The sequence below is a fragment of the Muntiacus reevesi genome, chromosome X (assembly GCF_963930625.1).
Source record: "Muntiacus reevesi chromosome X, mMunRee1.1, whole genome shotgun sequence".
Taxonomy (NCBI): domain Eukaryota; kingdom Metazoa; phylum Chordata; class Mammalia; order Artiodactyla; family Cervidae; genus Muntiacus; species Muntiacus reevesi.
The window spans coordinates 117,049,315-117,066,340 of NC_089271.1; the positions used below are offsets into that span (position 1 = coordinate 117,049,315).

At 36.7% G+C, this 17,026-nt stretch overlaps 1 protein-coding gene across 1 annotated transcript in view; it reads right to left on the reverse strand.

Annotated features, from left to right (window-relative positions):
* LOC136154675 (PABIR family member 1-like) overlaps positions 1 to 17,026 on the reverse strand; it is a 58,638-nt gene that overhangs the window by 8,049 nt on the left and 33,563 nt on the right. Inside the window, 2 exon segments of the mRNA XM_065916861.1 lie at positions 16,135 to 16,337; positions 16,790 to 16,892. Coding sequence (XP_065772933.1) covers positions 16,135 to 16,337; positions 16,790 to 16,892 — 306 coding nt within the window.

Genomic DNA, 17,026 nt, shown 5'->3' on the forward strand with positions numbered 1-17,026 from the left:
GTTGGGAGTTTTGATTAGAAGATGGTAAGAAAATGAACCTCTGGGAGCACCGGGAGGGAAGGTTAGCACTTGGGTCGCTGGAGGGAAAGAGGCAACAGAAAGCAAGGTAGGAGAAAACTAAAGACAAACTCTCAACTTCAGTTGTCTCTAATTCAAGTCCTTTGGGGGAAGAAACAGAATATAAACATGATAAATAATACATCAACAGAGAGACAGTGCCTAGTTTCCGTTAACATGATTAGTCTCTGAAAACATAATACTGCTATTCAACTTCCTGAGAAATGAGCTTTGTTTCTTAAAAAAGGCCATTTTCGGGACTTCTCTGGTAGTCCAGTGGCTAAAGCTCCACACTCCCAATGCAGGGGACCTGGGGTTTGATTCCTGATCAGGGAAATACATCCCATATGCTACAACTGAGACCCAGTGCAACCAAAAAAAAAAAAAAAAAGCCATTTTCATTCATGAAAAATAATATGGGACTTTGAATCACTCAACCTAAGAATCTGAACCCGAGAGCTCTTTCCCTAGTTTCAGTTCTCTTTTTATAGTGAGATTCCCATAAAATCACACAGATGAACCCAGGTTCTCTGAAAGGCTTACAAGCAAGAAAAGTTCAAGATAATGTAGTAATGTAGTCCTTCAGTATGGGTTTATACAGGGAAAGTAAGCCTTTGAATGGGGTGAACAATATTTTTAAATAGTTTAGAGAAAATTAGAAACTGAAGAAAAGCTTGTCATGGAAACAAACAAACAAAAAAAAACCTAGGAACAGAATGGTTTTATCTCTGACATTGAGCAAGCATTGCCTAATGACCCCCAAATGTGATATTAGCCCTCAAATGTGGTATTGTGTGAGTCCTGAGTCACAGAGGAAAACAGTGTTCGATCTGCTTGGTGCAGACCACTACATCTACAATGGGATAGACATCCCTAAAGGTAAGTAAGTACACTACCTCTTCACAATGTAGTAAAAGAGAGAACAAAACCCTTTAGTTGATGGCCAAATGTGGTACTACATTTCTAGTACACAAATAGTTTCCTTCTCCTGCTCAACATTTGAGGAGTCCCAGACAAGACTCAGACAATCCTGGCCCTTCTGTTGGAGTTCCTATTTGGTAAAGCAAAATTAGCAAAGTGTATTGCTTAGTAACATGTGCTCTATTAAACCCTTGGATCTTAGGGATGATGAAATAGACCAAGTACATCTATTTGGTTTGCTTTTTTTTCTTTCTTTCTTTCACCAATATCCAAAGGCTGATACCATGCTTCATGGCTTTCCCAGTACCCACAGCCCCCTGACCAACAGGACACTGGCAAATACCTATGAAAGTCAGACTCTTCTCCTGTCAGTAAGTGAGTGAGTTTGGGAGGCTACATATACATAAGTATGTCACTGGGACTTTAGCAAGTCATAGCTTCTCTTTAACTGACTATGATTTATCTATGAATTTATCTTGAAGTTAACTAAAAGCGAGAAGTCATATGAAGCTATTCCTAAAGAGACTTAGAAGACTCTGGAGAAAGTTAAGTCAGTTTATTTTCTAAGTCAAATAGGATTATCTTTTGAAGGAAGTATTCCCTTCAGCTGATCATCTTAAACAGTAATAAATAATTGTATTTGGCTAAATATCCAAACCCAAGATAAACAAGGTAAATTCTTTGAAAGCAAATATAATCTGATGAGCATTTTTGATAAAATAAACAGAGTTAAACATATTTCCTCACTCTCATTGATGGTTTTCCTATCTCAAGCAACATTTAACACAACAAATCCTTTTGAAAATTAGGATTTCAAAATCAAACTATCATTTAAACAAACTACATACATGGGCCACATAAATGAACATGCATCGCTGGTGGGAATATAAAATGGTAAAATTACTTTGGAAAACAGATCAGCAATTTCTTACAAAGTTAAACATACACTCACATAACATAGCATAGCAATCCTACTAGGTATTTACTCAAGAGAAATTAAAATACACATCTACACAAAAGTTTAAACACAAATATTCATAGCAGCTTTATTTGTAATAACCCATAATTGAAAACAACCCAGCTATCCATCAAAATGTGAATGGATAAGCAAAAATTGTGCCATATACATACAACAAAACACAACTCAGCAATAAAAGAGATGAAGTACTGATCCAGGAAACAACATGAATGGATTTCAAGGACATTCTAAACAAAAGCAACTAGACACAAAAGAGTATATACTGTATGATTTTATACATATATATGAAATTCTATAAAAGAGAACTCTAATCTGTGTTGATGAAAAAAAGAGATCAGTGGTAACCTGGAGCCAGTGGTAGGAGTAGAGGAAGATTAATGATGAAAGGTCAGTGGACATTTCCATGGAAGTGGTCTATATCTTGACCGAAAGCTTAAAATAGGTGAAATTTATAGTAAGTGTGTAAATTATATCTCAACTGAGTTGATTTTTTTCTTTTTCAAATTCTTTTCCCATTGAGGTGATTACAGAATATTGACTAGAGTTCACTGTACCATACACTGTTTAAATAAAAACTCTTCAAAAGTTGAAAATTTAAAGATACATCTGCTTAGCAAGTGTAAGTAATATGTATCCTGTGTAAACTGTGAACCGAGTCAGTCTCTACAATTAGGAAACCGCTCTCTTGAAAAAACTAAGCACACAGGAACATATGCATGGTAGAAGGCATTGAGCCAATGCTATTAGGAGCTGGTATATACAATTTAACAGGTTCTTTTAAATAGTGCCTACCATATGGGAGAATGGCAAAAGGAATAAAAGGCAAAGGATTCACTAGGTTGGAAAGGAGACCAATATACACTAGGTTGGTTGGGAGTACTCATGCGTGCTCAGTCCCTCAGTCATGTCAGACTCTTTGTGACCCTATAGAATGTAGCCACTAGGCTCCTCTGTCCATTGGATTCTCCAGACAAGAATACTGGAGTGGGTTGCCGTGGTTGGGAGATCTGGGATCAGATTAAGGACAAGATATGATGTTCTACATCACTGTGAACCCTGGCTTGTCACTGTCATCTTATGAAATGCATCTCAATAGAGAGGCCAATTAATCTGGATGAAGCTTGACTAATCTAAAAGCTGATATCAAATGACTGAGACAAAGAGTAGAAAATGGTATAGGACAAGAGGTTCTTCAGATTCCTTGGCCAGACTACAGGGCACCTCTTGCCCTCACCATCAGTGTGGAAGCTCTCTCATTATCCTTTTGGTGTTTGGCAAACATTCTATTAAGGTTACAATAAATGCAAGAGATCTGATGAGGAACTGACCTGGAATATTTTATTCATCTATATAGCTTTAGAAATTAAAAGATGGGAAAAAATAGATAATTGAGTATCTCTCACATACAGTCTTAGGATAGGATTCAGAGTACACTCATATCGCACTGGGAAATAATCTGAAGTTATTTTTTTAATCAGAGGGATCTAATAATATCACAAATTTTTAGGAACTGATAATGAAATGTGAAAAACAAGGGTGGACTGTTGTAGTCATTTCTGGGTGCCACACTTGAAGGATATTGACAAATTGGAGGCTAATGGCCAGGATGGTAACAAGGCCTGGAAACCATCTCAGAGAAAAAAGACTAGAATGGAAACATAAAGTAGAAAAGATCTGTCTGGACATAGTAGCTGTTGCCAAATATCTGAAAGTCTACACCTACAAGAGAGGTGATGCTGCTACTAAGTCACTCAGTCGTGTCCGACTCTGTGCGATCCTATGGAACTGTAGCCCACCAGGCTCTTTTGTCCATGGGATTCTCCAGGCAAGAACACTGGAGTGGGTTGCCATGACCTTCTCCAGGGGATCTTCCCGACCCAGGGATTGAACCCGAGTCTCCTGCATTGCAGGCTGATTCTTTACCATCTGAGCCACTAGGGTAGAGGTGATAGATAGACTTTGCCTATTTTTGTGGCATTCCCTATGACAAATTAAGACCAAAGAATGGAAGATAGATTTCAGTTCAATATCTGGGGGAATTTTTTAATGAGCAGAACATTCTAACAGTTGAAAGACTCTTTGACTCTCCTTCAGTGAAAATTAAAATAGAAGTAAGTGAAGAGTCCCAGGTGGTGCTAGTGGTAAAGAACCCTCCTGCCAATGCATGGGGGCTTCCCAGGTAGTGCTAAAGGTAAAGCACCTTACACTCTTACACCTGCCAATGCAGATGTAAGAGATGTGTGTTTGATCCCAGGGCTGGGAAGATCCCCTGGAGGAGGGCACAGCAACCCACTCCAGTATTCATGCCTGGAGAATTCCATGGACAGAGGAGCCTGGCAGGTTACAGTCCATAGGGTCGCAAAGAGTTGACTGGACAGGACTGAAGTGACTTAACACGCACACACACAAGTGAAGAATCCAATAGTGGTAAGGGAGCACTGATGCTCTTATCCTTTCCCTCACATTAGTCAGAGCTGCATATGAGTTTCTAAAACATATTTATCTTCTATTATTACTTGATTATACAAGTAACAGATTTGCTATGTGAAAAAAATGAAAATACAGACAAGCAAAGAGAAACACAAATGAAAACAAAATTATGCATCTTCCACCTCCTAGAAATGTAAACATTTTGGCATATAGCCTTACAGACTTTTTTCTGTTATAGATCGCTATAAAATATATACATATACTTTTAAAAAACATAAATGAGATACCATTAATAACACTACTTTTTTACTTTACAATACAGTATAAACATTCTTAACAGGTACATCATTCTTAACAGGTACAGAGATTTCCATGGAATGACTATACTGTAATTTGTTTACCCGAAGTTTCCCAGAGGGCATTCTATATAACATCAGTTCTACAAGATGACCCTCAAAAAAATAGGACTTAGGTTAAATAGTTTAAAATGCCCCATACCATACTCCCTTTCTTGGGCTTCCACATGTTAAAGAAATGAATTAACTGAGTTCCCCAAACTTACTTGACCAGAGATTGTCCATGGCCTCTCCCTTCATCAATTCTCCAGGACACTTACTTATATTTTATAAAACACTCTGACAAGTGCTGGCTTAACTGATACTTTAGTGTTAGACATTAGGTTTCTAGTTTTTTACAAAAACTTGCTGTTTTAACCATATTGAAGTATACAATTCAGCACATTGTGTGCATGTGTGCTCAGTCATGTCCAACTCTTTGTGACCCCATGGACGGTAGCCTACCAGGCTCCTCTGTGCATGGAATTTTTCAGCAAGAATACTGAAGTGGGTTACCATTTCCTACCCCAGGGGATGTTCCCAGCCCAGGGATCAAACCCGCATCTCTTGTGCTTCCTGCACTGGCAGACGGATTCTTTACCAACAGTGTTACCTGGGAAGTTTATATTCACAATTACATTCCCACTCTATATTTCCAAAGGTTTTTCATCATCTCAAACAGATATTCTCTACCCATTAAGAATCCCCATCCCCCCTCCCACCAGCCCTTGGTAACCTGTAATCTACTTTCTGTTTCTACAAATTTGTGTAAGTGGTGACATGCAATATTTATCCTTTTGTGTCTGGCTTATTTCACTTAAAATGTTTCCAAGGTTCACCCATGTTGTAGCATGTGTCAGAACTTCATTCCTTTTTGTGGCTGGATAATAGTTCTTGGTATGGACATACCACATTTTATCCATTCATCTGGTGATGGACACAAGTTGTTTCAACCTTTTGGCTTTTATGAATGAATAATGCTGCAAGGAACACTGGCATACAAGTACCTGTTCAAGGCTTTGTTTTAAAGGAGTGGAATTATTTTATCATATGATAACTATGTGTTTAATATTTTGAGGAACTGATAAACTGTTTTCCACAGTTGCTGTGTCATTTTACATTCCAGTGAGAAAGGTGCAAGGGTCCCATTTCTCTGCATCTCCACCAATACTTGCTACTTTCTGTCTTTTTTATTAGAGCCATCCTCATGTATGAAATGGCATCTCTTTGTGGTTTTTATTTGCATTTCCCTAATAACTAATAATGTTGAACATCTTTTCATGTACTTATTGACCATCTATATATCTTCTTCGGAGAAATGTCTATTCATAAAGTCTTTTACCCATATTTTAATTGGGATTTGTGTTGTTGAGCTATCAGAATTGCTTACATATTCAGGATTAAACCCTGATCAGATATGATTTACAAATTTTTTTTACACTATAGGTTGCCTTTTCACTGCCTTGATAATGTTCTTTGATTCATAAAAGTTCTTAATTTTTATAAAGTTCAATTTATTTTTCCTTTTGTTGCTTATACTTTTGGTGCTATATCTAAGAATCCATTGCTAAATCCAGGGTCATAAATATTTACCCTCTTCTTTTTCTAAGAATTTAATGGTTTTGTTGTTGTTCAGTCACTAAGTTGTGACCCCATGGACCCCTTTATGACCCCATGGACTGCAGCATACAAGGTTTCCCTGTCCTTCATCATCTGAGTTAGCTCAAACTCATGTCCATTGAGTCAATGATGCCATCCAACCACTTCATTCTCTGTTGCCCCCTTCTCCTCCTGCCCTCAATCTTTCCCAGCACCAAGGTATTTTCCAACGAGTGGAAACAACGAGTTTTCTTCACATCAGGTGGCCAAAGTGTTGGAGCATCAACTTCACCATCAGTCCTTTCAATGAATACTCAGGGTTGATTTCCTTTAGGATTGACTCGTTTGATCTCCTTGCTGTCCAAAGAACTTTCAAGAGTCTTCTCCAACACCACAGTTCAAAAGCAGCAATTCTTCAGTGCTCAGCCTTATTTATGGTTCAACTCTAACATATGTACCTGACTACTAGAAAAACCATAGCTTTGACTATAGGGATCTTTGTCGGTAAAGTGATGTCTCTGCTTTCTAATATGTTGTCTAGGTTTGTCATAGCTTTTCTTCCAAGGAACAAGCATCTTTTAATTTCAAGGCTTGCAGTTGCTATTCACAGTGATTTTGGAGCCCAAGAAAATAAAATTTGCCACTGTTTCAATTTTTTCCCCTTCTATTTGCCATTAAGTGATGGGACTGGATGCCATGGTCTTCATTTTTTGAATGTTGAGTTTTAAGCCAGCTTTTTCACTCTAATCTTTCACCCTCATTAACAGGCTCTTTAGTTTCTCTTCACTTTCTGCCAATAGAGTGGTATCATCTGTGTATCTGAAGTTGTTGATATTTCTCCCGGCAATCTTGATTCCAGCTTCTGTTTCATCCAGCCTGGCACTTCAAATGGTGTACTCTGCATGTAAGTTAAATAAGCAGGGTGACAATATACAGCCTTGCCGTACTCCTTTCCCAAGTTGGAACCAGTCCGTTGTTCTGTGTCCGTTTCTCACTGTTGCTTCTAGACCTGCATACAGTTCTCTCAGGAGGCAGGTAAGGTTGTCTGGTATTCCCAACTCTTTAATACTTTTGCATTTTTTTGTCATCCACAGTCAAAGGCTTTAGCACAGTCAATAAAGCAGAAGCAGATGTTTTTCTGGAATTTCCCTGCTTTCTCCATGATACAACAGATGTTGGCAATTTGATCTCTGGTTCCTCTACCTTTTCTAAATCCAGTTTCTACATTTGGAAGTTCTCAGTTTATGTACTTTTGAAGCCTAACTTGAAGGATTTTGAACATTACCTTGCTAGCATGTGAAATTATACAGTAGTTTGAACATTCTTTGACATTGCCCTTATTTGGGATTGGAGTGAAAACTGACATTTTCCAGTCCTGTGGCCGCTGGTGAGTTTTCCAAATTTGCTGGCATATTGAGTGCAACACTTTAACAGTATCATCTTTTAGGAATTGAAATTGCTCAGCTGGAATTCCATCACCTCCACTAGCTTTGTTCATAGTATTGCTTCGTAAGGCCCACCTGATTTCACATTCCAGGATGTCTGGCTCTAGGTCAGTGACCACATCATCGTGGTTATCTGGGTCATGAAGACCTTTTTTGTACAGCTCTTCTGTGTATTCTTGCCACCTCTTCTTAACATCTTCTGCTTCTGTTAGGTCCATACCATTTCTATCCTTTATTGTGCCCACCTTTGCATGAAATGTTCCCTTGGTATCTCCAATTTTCTTGAAAAGATCTTTAGGTCTTAATATTTAGGTCACTGATCCTTTTTGAGTTAATTTTTGTATACGGTATAAGGTAGGAGTCAAATTTCATTGTTTTGCACATGGATATTCAGTTGTCCCAGCCCCATTTGTCAAAAATGTTAGGTTTTCCAAAGTGACAAATAATGTTACAGTAAACATCTATTTCAACTTGTCCTGTATTTTCTCCTAAGAAAACTTCCTAGAAGAGTTGCTATATCAAAAGATGTACACATTTGGGGGCTTCCCTGGTGGCTCAGTGGTAAAGAATCTGCTTGCCAATGCAAGAGATACAGGTTCGATCCCTAGTCCGGGAATATTCCACGTGCCACAGGACAACTAAGTCTGTGCACCACAACTACTGAGCCCATACTACAGAGCCCAGGAGCTGCAACTACTGAGCCCACAGGCCACAGCTACTGAAGCCTGAATGCCCTAGAGCCTGTGCTCAGCAATGAGAGAAGTCACCACAATGAGAAGCCCGTGCACTGCAACTAGAGAACAGCCACCACTTACCACAACTAGAGAAAAGCCTGTGCAGCAACAAAGACCCAGCACAGCCAAAAAAATTAAAAATGTTTTAAAAGATGTACACATTTTGAAGGTTTTTGATACATACTAAACTTCCTTCAGAACTCAGATGGTAAAGCGTCTGCCTACAATGCAGGAGACCCAGGTTCAATCCCTGGGTCAGGAAGATCTGGAGAAGGAAATGGCAACCCACTCCAGTACTCTTGCCTGGAAAATCTCATGGACAGAGGAGCCTGGTAGGCTACAGTCCATGGGGTCGCAAAGAGTTGGACATGACTGAGAGACTTCAGGTTCATTTATTCATTCATTCAAACTTCCTCCAGAAAGGACATTAAGAATCCACCACAGTGGATTCATATATCACTTTCCCCATGCTCTCAACAGCTTTGTTTATTACACAAGGTTTTAAAACCTTGGATAATCAATGTGGCATGAGGATGTATTCTAAATCAAGTTTAAGGGAATTTTAGCTGAACGTCCCTTGACAGCCCTAACATGCTAGCCTTAGCAATTTTCTCTCCAAAGACCTCACACTTATAAAAATACTATAGAAGAATATGACAATGGAAACCACTGCAGAGTTTAATATGTCTAGTTAAGAAAGCAAACTATTGATGGACACCTAGGGTAAATCAATTTTCCTCCACTAAATTTAAAAAAATAAAGAAAGCAAACTAAACTTTTCCTCTCAGAAAAGCGGGACTAGAAATGAAAAATACAGTGAGGTTCCTCTGCTGGATAATGTGATTTCAAAATATTTCTTTCCTCAGCACAAAGTCACAGACCAGCTGTTTGCGACTTTCAGGTATGTCCTTTTTCATTTGTGTTCAGTGGAGAGTTATCAAACATGAATCATGCTAAGAAATCAACTAAACTGCAATAGAGGAAGAAATGTTTTCTCACAGCCTTACAGTAATAATCAAGGAAAAAGAAAAGACTATTTTGCTGTTTATCTGCTTTTTAGTACTTGTTGAGCACTTCCATATGTGTATTGGGATAGAATTTTTATAGTTGATGTTGCTTTTGGCCCTGTCTCCTTTGCTACTCTGAAACAAATAGACAAACTATATCTCTTTTTTTGTCTCAAGCTGTAGTTATAGTAGAAAGAAAACTTTATGGAGAGTGTTTTGTCAGTGGAACTTGTTATTAATATGGAACTCCTGAGAGGATCATTTTTCCAAACAAAACAAGAAACCAGGGGGGAATTAGCTTTCCACATTTCATCATAAAGCATGCATAATTCATAGAAGAGAAGAAACTATTGATGAGGCTAAACAGAATTAATTTCTTATTGCCAGAAAGAATCAAAATATTAGGTAAAAAGCTGTCTAATTTCTTAAATATTTTCTTAAAGCCTTTTGGAGTTTAATGTCATCATGACTTTCACTGTCATGCTAGCAAAGATGAAGGCAGATGTTTTTACAGAATCAGTAAAATTTTAAGATGCAGAAGGGATCTTAGAAATACCTAGCCCAACTCTGTTTTACAGATTGGAAATATGAAACATGGAGAGGTGATGTGACCTGCCCAAAGCCATACAGTGCCAGTGACAGAGCTGAAGCTACAAGTCAGGCTTTCTGACTCCTGTGCTCACTAATAATATAGATTGGTCAGTTAACTAAAAGTTTGATGTGAACCAGTGTTATCAATTTACTTTTTTGCCAGTAATGCCACAGAGATCTCCAATTTCATACTATAGCTTATTGGTCAATTTATAGGATTCAGTTAATAACTATCAATTTAACACATTTCTTCTGAGAGACTATGTCTCCCACTATTAAGAAAGTTGAGCAAGTTTCCAGCATTCTATATGATGTGTGACTCTTTTCACCTATACCTTATGGACATTTAGAAAAATTAATCTTATTTACTTTCAGGTTAAGAAGCACATTTTAAGAAATCTGTGAGATATCATGGAACTTAAGGGAAAGAAAGCTACCTTTTCACCAGAGTAACTTATTATTCTCTTGCCTTTTTTAAATGCAGAATTTCAACTATCTGAGAGTGAAGTCTATGTATATGATAGATTCTTCAAGCTCAACTTTCTAAGATTTAAAATATTTAAAAACACTTCAGGCAAATTGTAATTAGTTTTCTCCATAGATATCCAAAGTACCATACATGCATTTTCATCATGGATATTTATATATAGTTGCTTCCAGGTGAATTTTAAAAATTCATTTAGAAGACGAGATTAAATATGCTGTAGTGGGAGTACTAATAATTCAGGGAGCAGGAACAAAGATTAATGTAGAATTAGAATCTTAACTCATGTGCTTTTAATAGCTCATTTGATTTGCCTCAATTCTAAAGAGCCAGTGAAACAGGCCACCGAGATACAAATTCTAACCCCACACCCCTCTTTAATATAAGAACTTTCAAATACCGAGAACTGTCCATCAATAGAATGAACTGGCTGGCCTGTGAGGGATTCAGTCAATCACTTCGAAATCACAAGATTTTAAACTAAAGCTAAAAGACAACCTGTCTGGAATTCTTAAAAGGATTCCTGCATTGAGAGGTAGATTAAAAGATTTCTAAACTCCTTTAAACCACTAGACCATTCAGGTATGACCTAAATCAAATCCCTTACAATTATACAGTGGAAGTGACAAATAGATTCAAGGGATTAGTTCTGATAGGCGGAGCGCCTGAAGAACTATGGACAGAGGTTCATAACATTGTACAGGAGGCAGTGATCAAAACCATTCCCTAGAAAAAGAAATGCAAAAAGGCAAAATGTTTGTCTGAGGAGGCCTTACAAATAGCTGAGAAGAGAACATAAGTTAAAGGCAAAAAAGAAAAGGAAAGATATAGCCATCTGAATGCAGGGTTCCAAAGAATAGCAAGGAGAGATAAGAAAGCCTTCCTCAGTGATCAATGCAAAGAAATAGAGGAAATGAATAGCATGGGAAAGACTAGAGATCTCAAGAAAATTAGAGATACCAAGGGAACATTTCATGCAAAGATGGGCTCAATAAAGGACAGAAACAGTATGGACCTAACAGAAGCAGAAGATGTTAAGAAGAGGTGGCAAGAATACACAGAAGAACTATACAAAAAAGATCTTAGTGACCCAGACAACCACGAGGGTGTGATCGCTCACCTAGAGCCACACATCCTGTAGTGCAAGGTCAAGTAGGCCTTAGGAAGCATCACTATGAACAAAGCTAGTGGAGGTGATAGAATTCCAGTTGAGCTATTTCAAATCCTAAATGATGATTTTGTGAAAGTGCTGCACTCAATATGCCAGCAAATTTGGAAAACTGGAGAACTCAGCAGTGGCCACAGGACTGGAAAAGGTCAGTTTTCATTCCAATCCCTAAGAAAGACAATGCCAAAGAACATTCAAACTACCGCACAGTTGCACGCATCTCACATGCTAGCAAAGTAATGTTCAAAATTCTCCAAGCTAAGCTTCAACATTATGTGAACCGAGAAATTCCAGATGTTCAAGCTGGATTTAGAAAAGGCAGAGGAAGCAGAGATTGAATTGCCAACATCCATTGGATCATATAGAAAACAAAAGAATTCCAGAAAAAACATCTACTTCTGCTTTATTGACTATGCTAAAGCCTTTGACTGTGTGGATCACAACAATCTATGGAAAATTCTTCAAGAGATAGGAATACCAGACCACCTTACCTGCCTCCTGAGAAACCTGTATGCAGGTCAAGAAGGAATAGTTAGAACCAGACATGGAAAAACAGACTGGTTGCAAATTGGGAAAGGAGTACAGCAAGGCTGTGTATTGTTACCCTGCTTATTTAGCTTATATGCAGAAAACATCATGTGAAATGCCGGGCTGGATGAAGCACAAGCTGGAATCAAGACTGCCAGGAGAAATATCAATAATCTCAGATATGAAGATGATACCACCCTTAGAAAGCAAAGATGAACTAAAGAAAGAGCCTCTTGATGAAGGTGAAAGAGGAGAGTGAAAAAGTTGGCTTAAAACTCAACATTCAAAAAATGAAGATCCTGGCATCCGGTCCCATCATTTCATGGCAAATAGATGGGGAAACAATGGAAACAGTGACAGACGTTATTTTCTTGAGCTCCAAAACCACTGCAGATGGTGACTGCAGCCATGAAATTAAAAGATGCTTGTTCTTTGGAAGAAAAGCTATGACCAACCTAGGTAGCATATTAAAAAGCAGAGATATTACTTTGCCAACAAAGGTCTGTCTAGTCAAAGCTATGGTTTTTCCTGTAGTCATGTATGGATGTGAGACTATAAAGATGTTGGACTATAAAGAAAGCCGAGCACCAAAGAATTGATACTTTTGAATTGTGGTGTTGGAGAAGACTCTTGAGAGTCCCTTGGACTGCAAGCAGATCCAACCAGTCCATCCTAAAGGCAATCAGTCCTGAATGTTCATTGGAAGGACTGATGCTGAAGCTGAGACTCCAATACTTTGGCCACCTGATGTGAAGTGCTGACTCATTGGAAAAGACCCTGATTCTGGGAAGGATGGAAAGCAGGAGGAGAAGGGGATGACAGAGGATGGGATGGTTGGATGGCATCACTGACTCAATGTACATGGGTTTGAGCAAGCTCTGGGAGTTGGTGATGGACAGGAAAGCCTTGCGTGCTGCAGTTCATGGGGTCACAAAGAGTTGGACATGACTGAGTGACTGAAGTGAAACTGCTTTAAGTTCTAAACTTCTGTGATTTCACTATTGTCTCTCTCTCCTACTTTTATAGTACAGAGATCTTTTCATGTATGTATTTATGGCCGTACTATCTTAGACTACCTTGTATCATTATTTTCACACTTATCCTGCTTGACAATAGGAAAGGTATCTCACTCATTTTCATATACAGTTTTAAGCATAGTTTGTGTACACAGAAAATATTCAATACTTATTGAATATACTTCATATCTCAAACTCGATTAGTTGATTTAGTCATTATAAATTTGAAGAACCATATCTTTTTCCTGATCTGAGAATCTAACTTATTACTGCAGTGAGTTTTCATGTTAGGATAAATTTGAATACTGCTCTTTTAGAAGGTTATAAGTAAAATAGGAATATGTGATTGAACATGAACACATATTTAAGGATTAAAAATGATGCTTTAAAATATTTGAAAAACATATTTCCATTTTCACTTATCCTCTTACTATGTGAAAACTAGCATATATGTACACATATATACATTTATAATATACATTTAAATGTATAAGAAGACATACAAACACATGTACAATATGATCACCTCTTGTTCTCACATTTTTAAAGATGAATTATAAGATAGGTGATTTAGGAAACTAATTAAAAAAATTGGAACAATCAAAAATTCCAAAACTATCCTGTTGTGGGTTAAATTATGTCCACAGAAAGATAATGGTGAAGTTCTAACTCCCTGCACCTCTTAATGTGACCTTATTTGAAAATAGGGTCTCTACAGATATAATCCATTTCTATTATTTTGGGCTACCCAGTTTGTGGTACTTTGTTATTGTAGCCTAGGAAACTAGTACATGTCCTTCACTGTGGAAAATTGGTATGGCAGTTCCTCGGCATGTTTAGAATTACAAAACATAGTCTTATTATAATTTTTAAAACTTAACCACAAAATATCTCATGTAAAACTTAGAATTGCCTTGATCTGAAAATTAATAAATGGAAAATCATTTAAGAAATGGAGCCTCTCAATATACAAGTTCAAAAGGTAATGGAATGGAAAACCAACCACAAGGTCCTCAATTCTGAGCATATTATAGTGAGTTGTGGCACCCTAGGATTCAACTAAAACAATAAAAACTAAGAAAATAGAGTGAAAGAAATTGTCTGAGTTGAAAAAAAAAATGTATTAGATGATATAGTCAAGATTACCAAGATTTCTGGATGAAAGTTCCTCACACACTGAGTTACAGTCTCACCCTCATTGCTTACTTTCTCCATCCTTTTTCCATTCTGAAAAACTTTTTTTTTTTTTTTTTTTGCTGAACTGTCAAATAATGCATGGGGACCTTTTTTTTGTCAATAATATATAATTTCAGCAAGTAACATCATTGCAATCATATCTCATTCTGTGAGAGACCCCTTATATGTTCACAATTCATCAACTAAAGTCTGGCAAGAAGCTAAATAACAAAGGCAATATTCATAGTTCACATGTCCTAAGTCAATTTGTAGAATCCTATCCCAGTTTCAGGATGATCCCAGTCATCTCAGAAATATTCAGTTTCATTTACCCATTGGTGAATAGAATCTGCCCTCCCCCCCCACACACACACAATATATATCCATTCTAATCAATTCCATCAGGGCCATTGACAAAAGATTCTTGATGCCTATCTCTTTCCCACGTGGGACACAAGTACATCAGATTTCAATCATTCTGATTAGTTCTAATGACAAAGAAAAACATTTAATAAATATTTTGGATAGCCATTTCTACCTTCATTAGCTGAGGAAATTTAAACCAATTCTCAACTTCATTTCATGAAGATATAACACATTTCTATTTTTCAAAATGCTAATACTAGCCCCAATTACTTAGAGCACTTACTTTAGATTTAAAATTTTTAACAGATGATTTTTCTTATTTAAAAAATCCTTAAGACTTTTGAAGAGAAAATTGGGTTTTAAACAAATCTTTATAACCCTTTGGGAACAACTGGAAGCACATGATTCTTGCAGAAAAGCCTTAACATATTAAGCCTGTATTTAATCAAATCAGTAGTCATGATGATGAATACAAGGTAATTCATAGAATGTAAAAGACCACAATTTATCCACATTGTCTTTTTTCACACTTAATTAGAATACAAAATTGATCAGGGATAATCAGGTTAAGTACAAATTGAGTGAAGCCCCAATTACATATTATTTTCTTGCTATTCAATTAGCTTCCATTCATCTTGCCTCCCCTACATATTTCTTCCCAACAAATTAAACATCCAAGGATTCATGTGAAAAATTGGCAATCCTTGAATCAGTACGGTATAACTAGCTTAGTTTTTGAAACTGTTTTTGATAGATGATTTTTCTTTACAGAATGGAAACTAGCAATTACTTAAAATATTAAAAAAATCTAGCATAAATATTCAGCACATAATTTTCAAAATCATTTTACCTGTTTATTAATGGAACAATTATATTTCATTAGAATGTAAATTTTATTTATTTTTTATTCACATAAATAAATAGAACTCTCAATTTTTTTTTTAAGTCAAGGCACAGCATGTTTCTATATATTAGCAACCTGAAGATGTATGATTGTATCTTCAAGATACATCTTGTTCAGAAAATATCTTTGAAAGTTACTACGTTGCTTTTAAGAGCATACACAGGAATTAGACATGCAAGTTCTGTATATAAACAGAATTTTAGGAAATTGAGAAAAAAGGATAAATAAGAAATAGTCAATTATATCACAGACAATTCTGTTACTGATCCAACATGTGTGTGTGTGAGAGAGAGATCAAGCAAATGAGTGCATGTGTGTTTCTCCATTGGGGAGAAAGTCTTGGGATGAGTGAATCATTTAGGTGAAAGTTCATCAATTGCAATAAATGGAGAACTAGAATCAGAAGGGAACACAGGAGAGTTTGTGACAGTGCTGATTTTAGCTGGTAAATTATGAGATAATCCTGCACTGCTGTTGTTTCTATCAAGAACATCTGAGGATCGATTAGGAAAAGAAAATGCCACTCATTGATAACAAAATTCAAGAGATCTCTGCACTTTGTGTACAAATGAATGCAAAATAAACAAGGGATTGGCACTGGTTACAGCAGCAGTTTCATAAGAGGAGTAAAACAAAACCAACAGTAATGATAATAAAAATCCATTCACTGTATTTTCCATTTTGATTATTAAAAGTTGCTTTCTTGACACACTTTTAAATCACATGCTCAGCCTAACAAAGTACACAAAAATCCAAGTTAGAAAAGATGGGCAGATGACTCTTTCCCAAGCTTGCATTTTTATGTATTAATATTTCTCTAATACCTCTTAATCTAATGCCAAAAGCCCACTTCTAAAAATGTGTCTACCATATACTAAGTGTTGGGTAGAAGAACTAAATTTAATAGTATCCATTTGGGATAGTCATTTTATAAAACTTACTAAAAATATTTCATAATATACCACACTTTTGAATATGTACAATAGCCAAAGTAGACCGAAAAACCAAAAGTGGCCAATGAATGCTCAAAGTCTCATGTTAATACTTACCACACATTCCTATCAAACACTGGATTAGTATCAGAAGAAAGCATGTTGGTTGAGTCTTGGAAAATTCTCTTTGGATGGTATTCAGATTCAGATGTCATTTCACCTATGACAAAGAATGCGTATCAAGGTAGATATATTTTATCTAATGTGTCTATTATGCTTTCAACTGCAAAAGTAAAACTTGTTCACTGCAATTAATTTATAAAAGAAAAACAAAAGGAAAATTTTTTACATTGC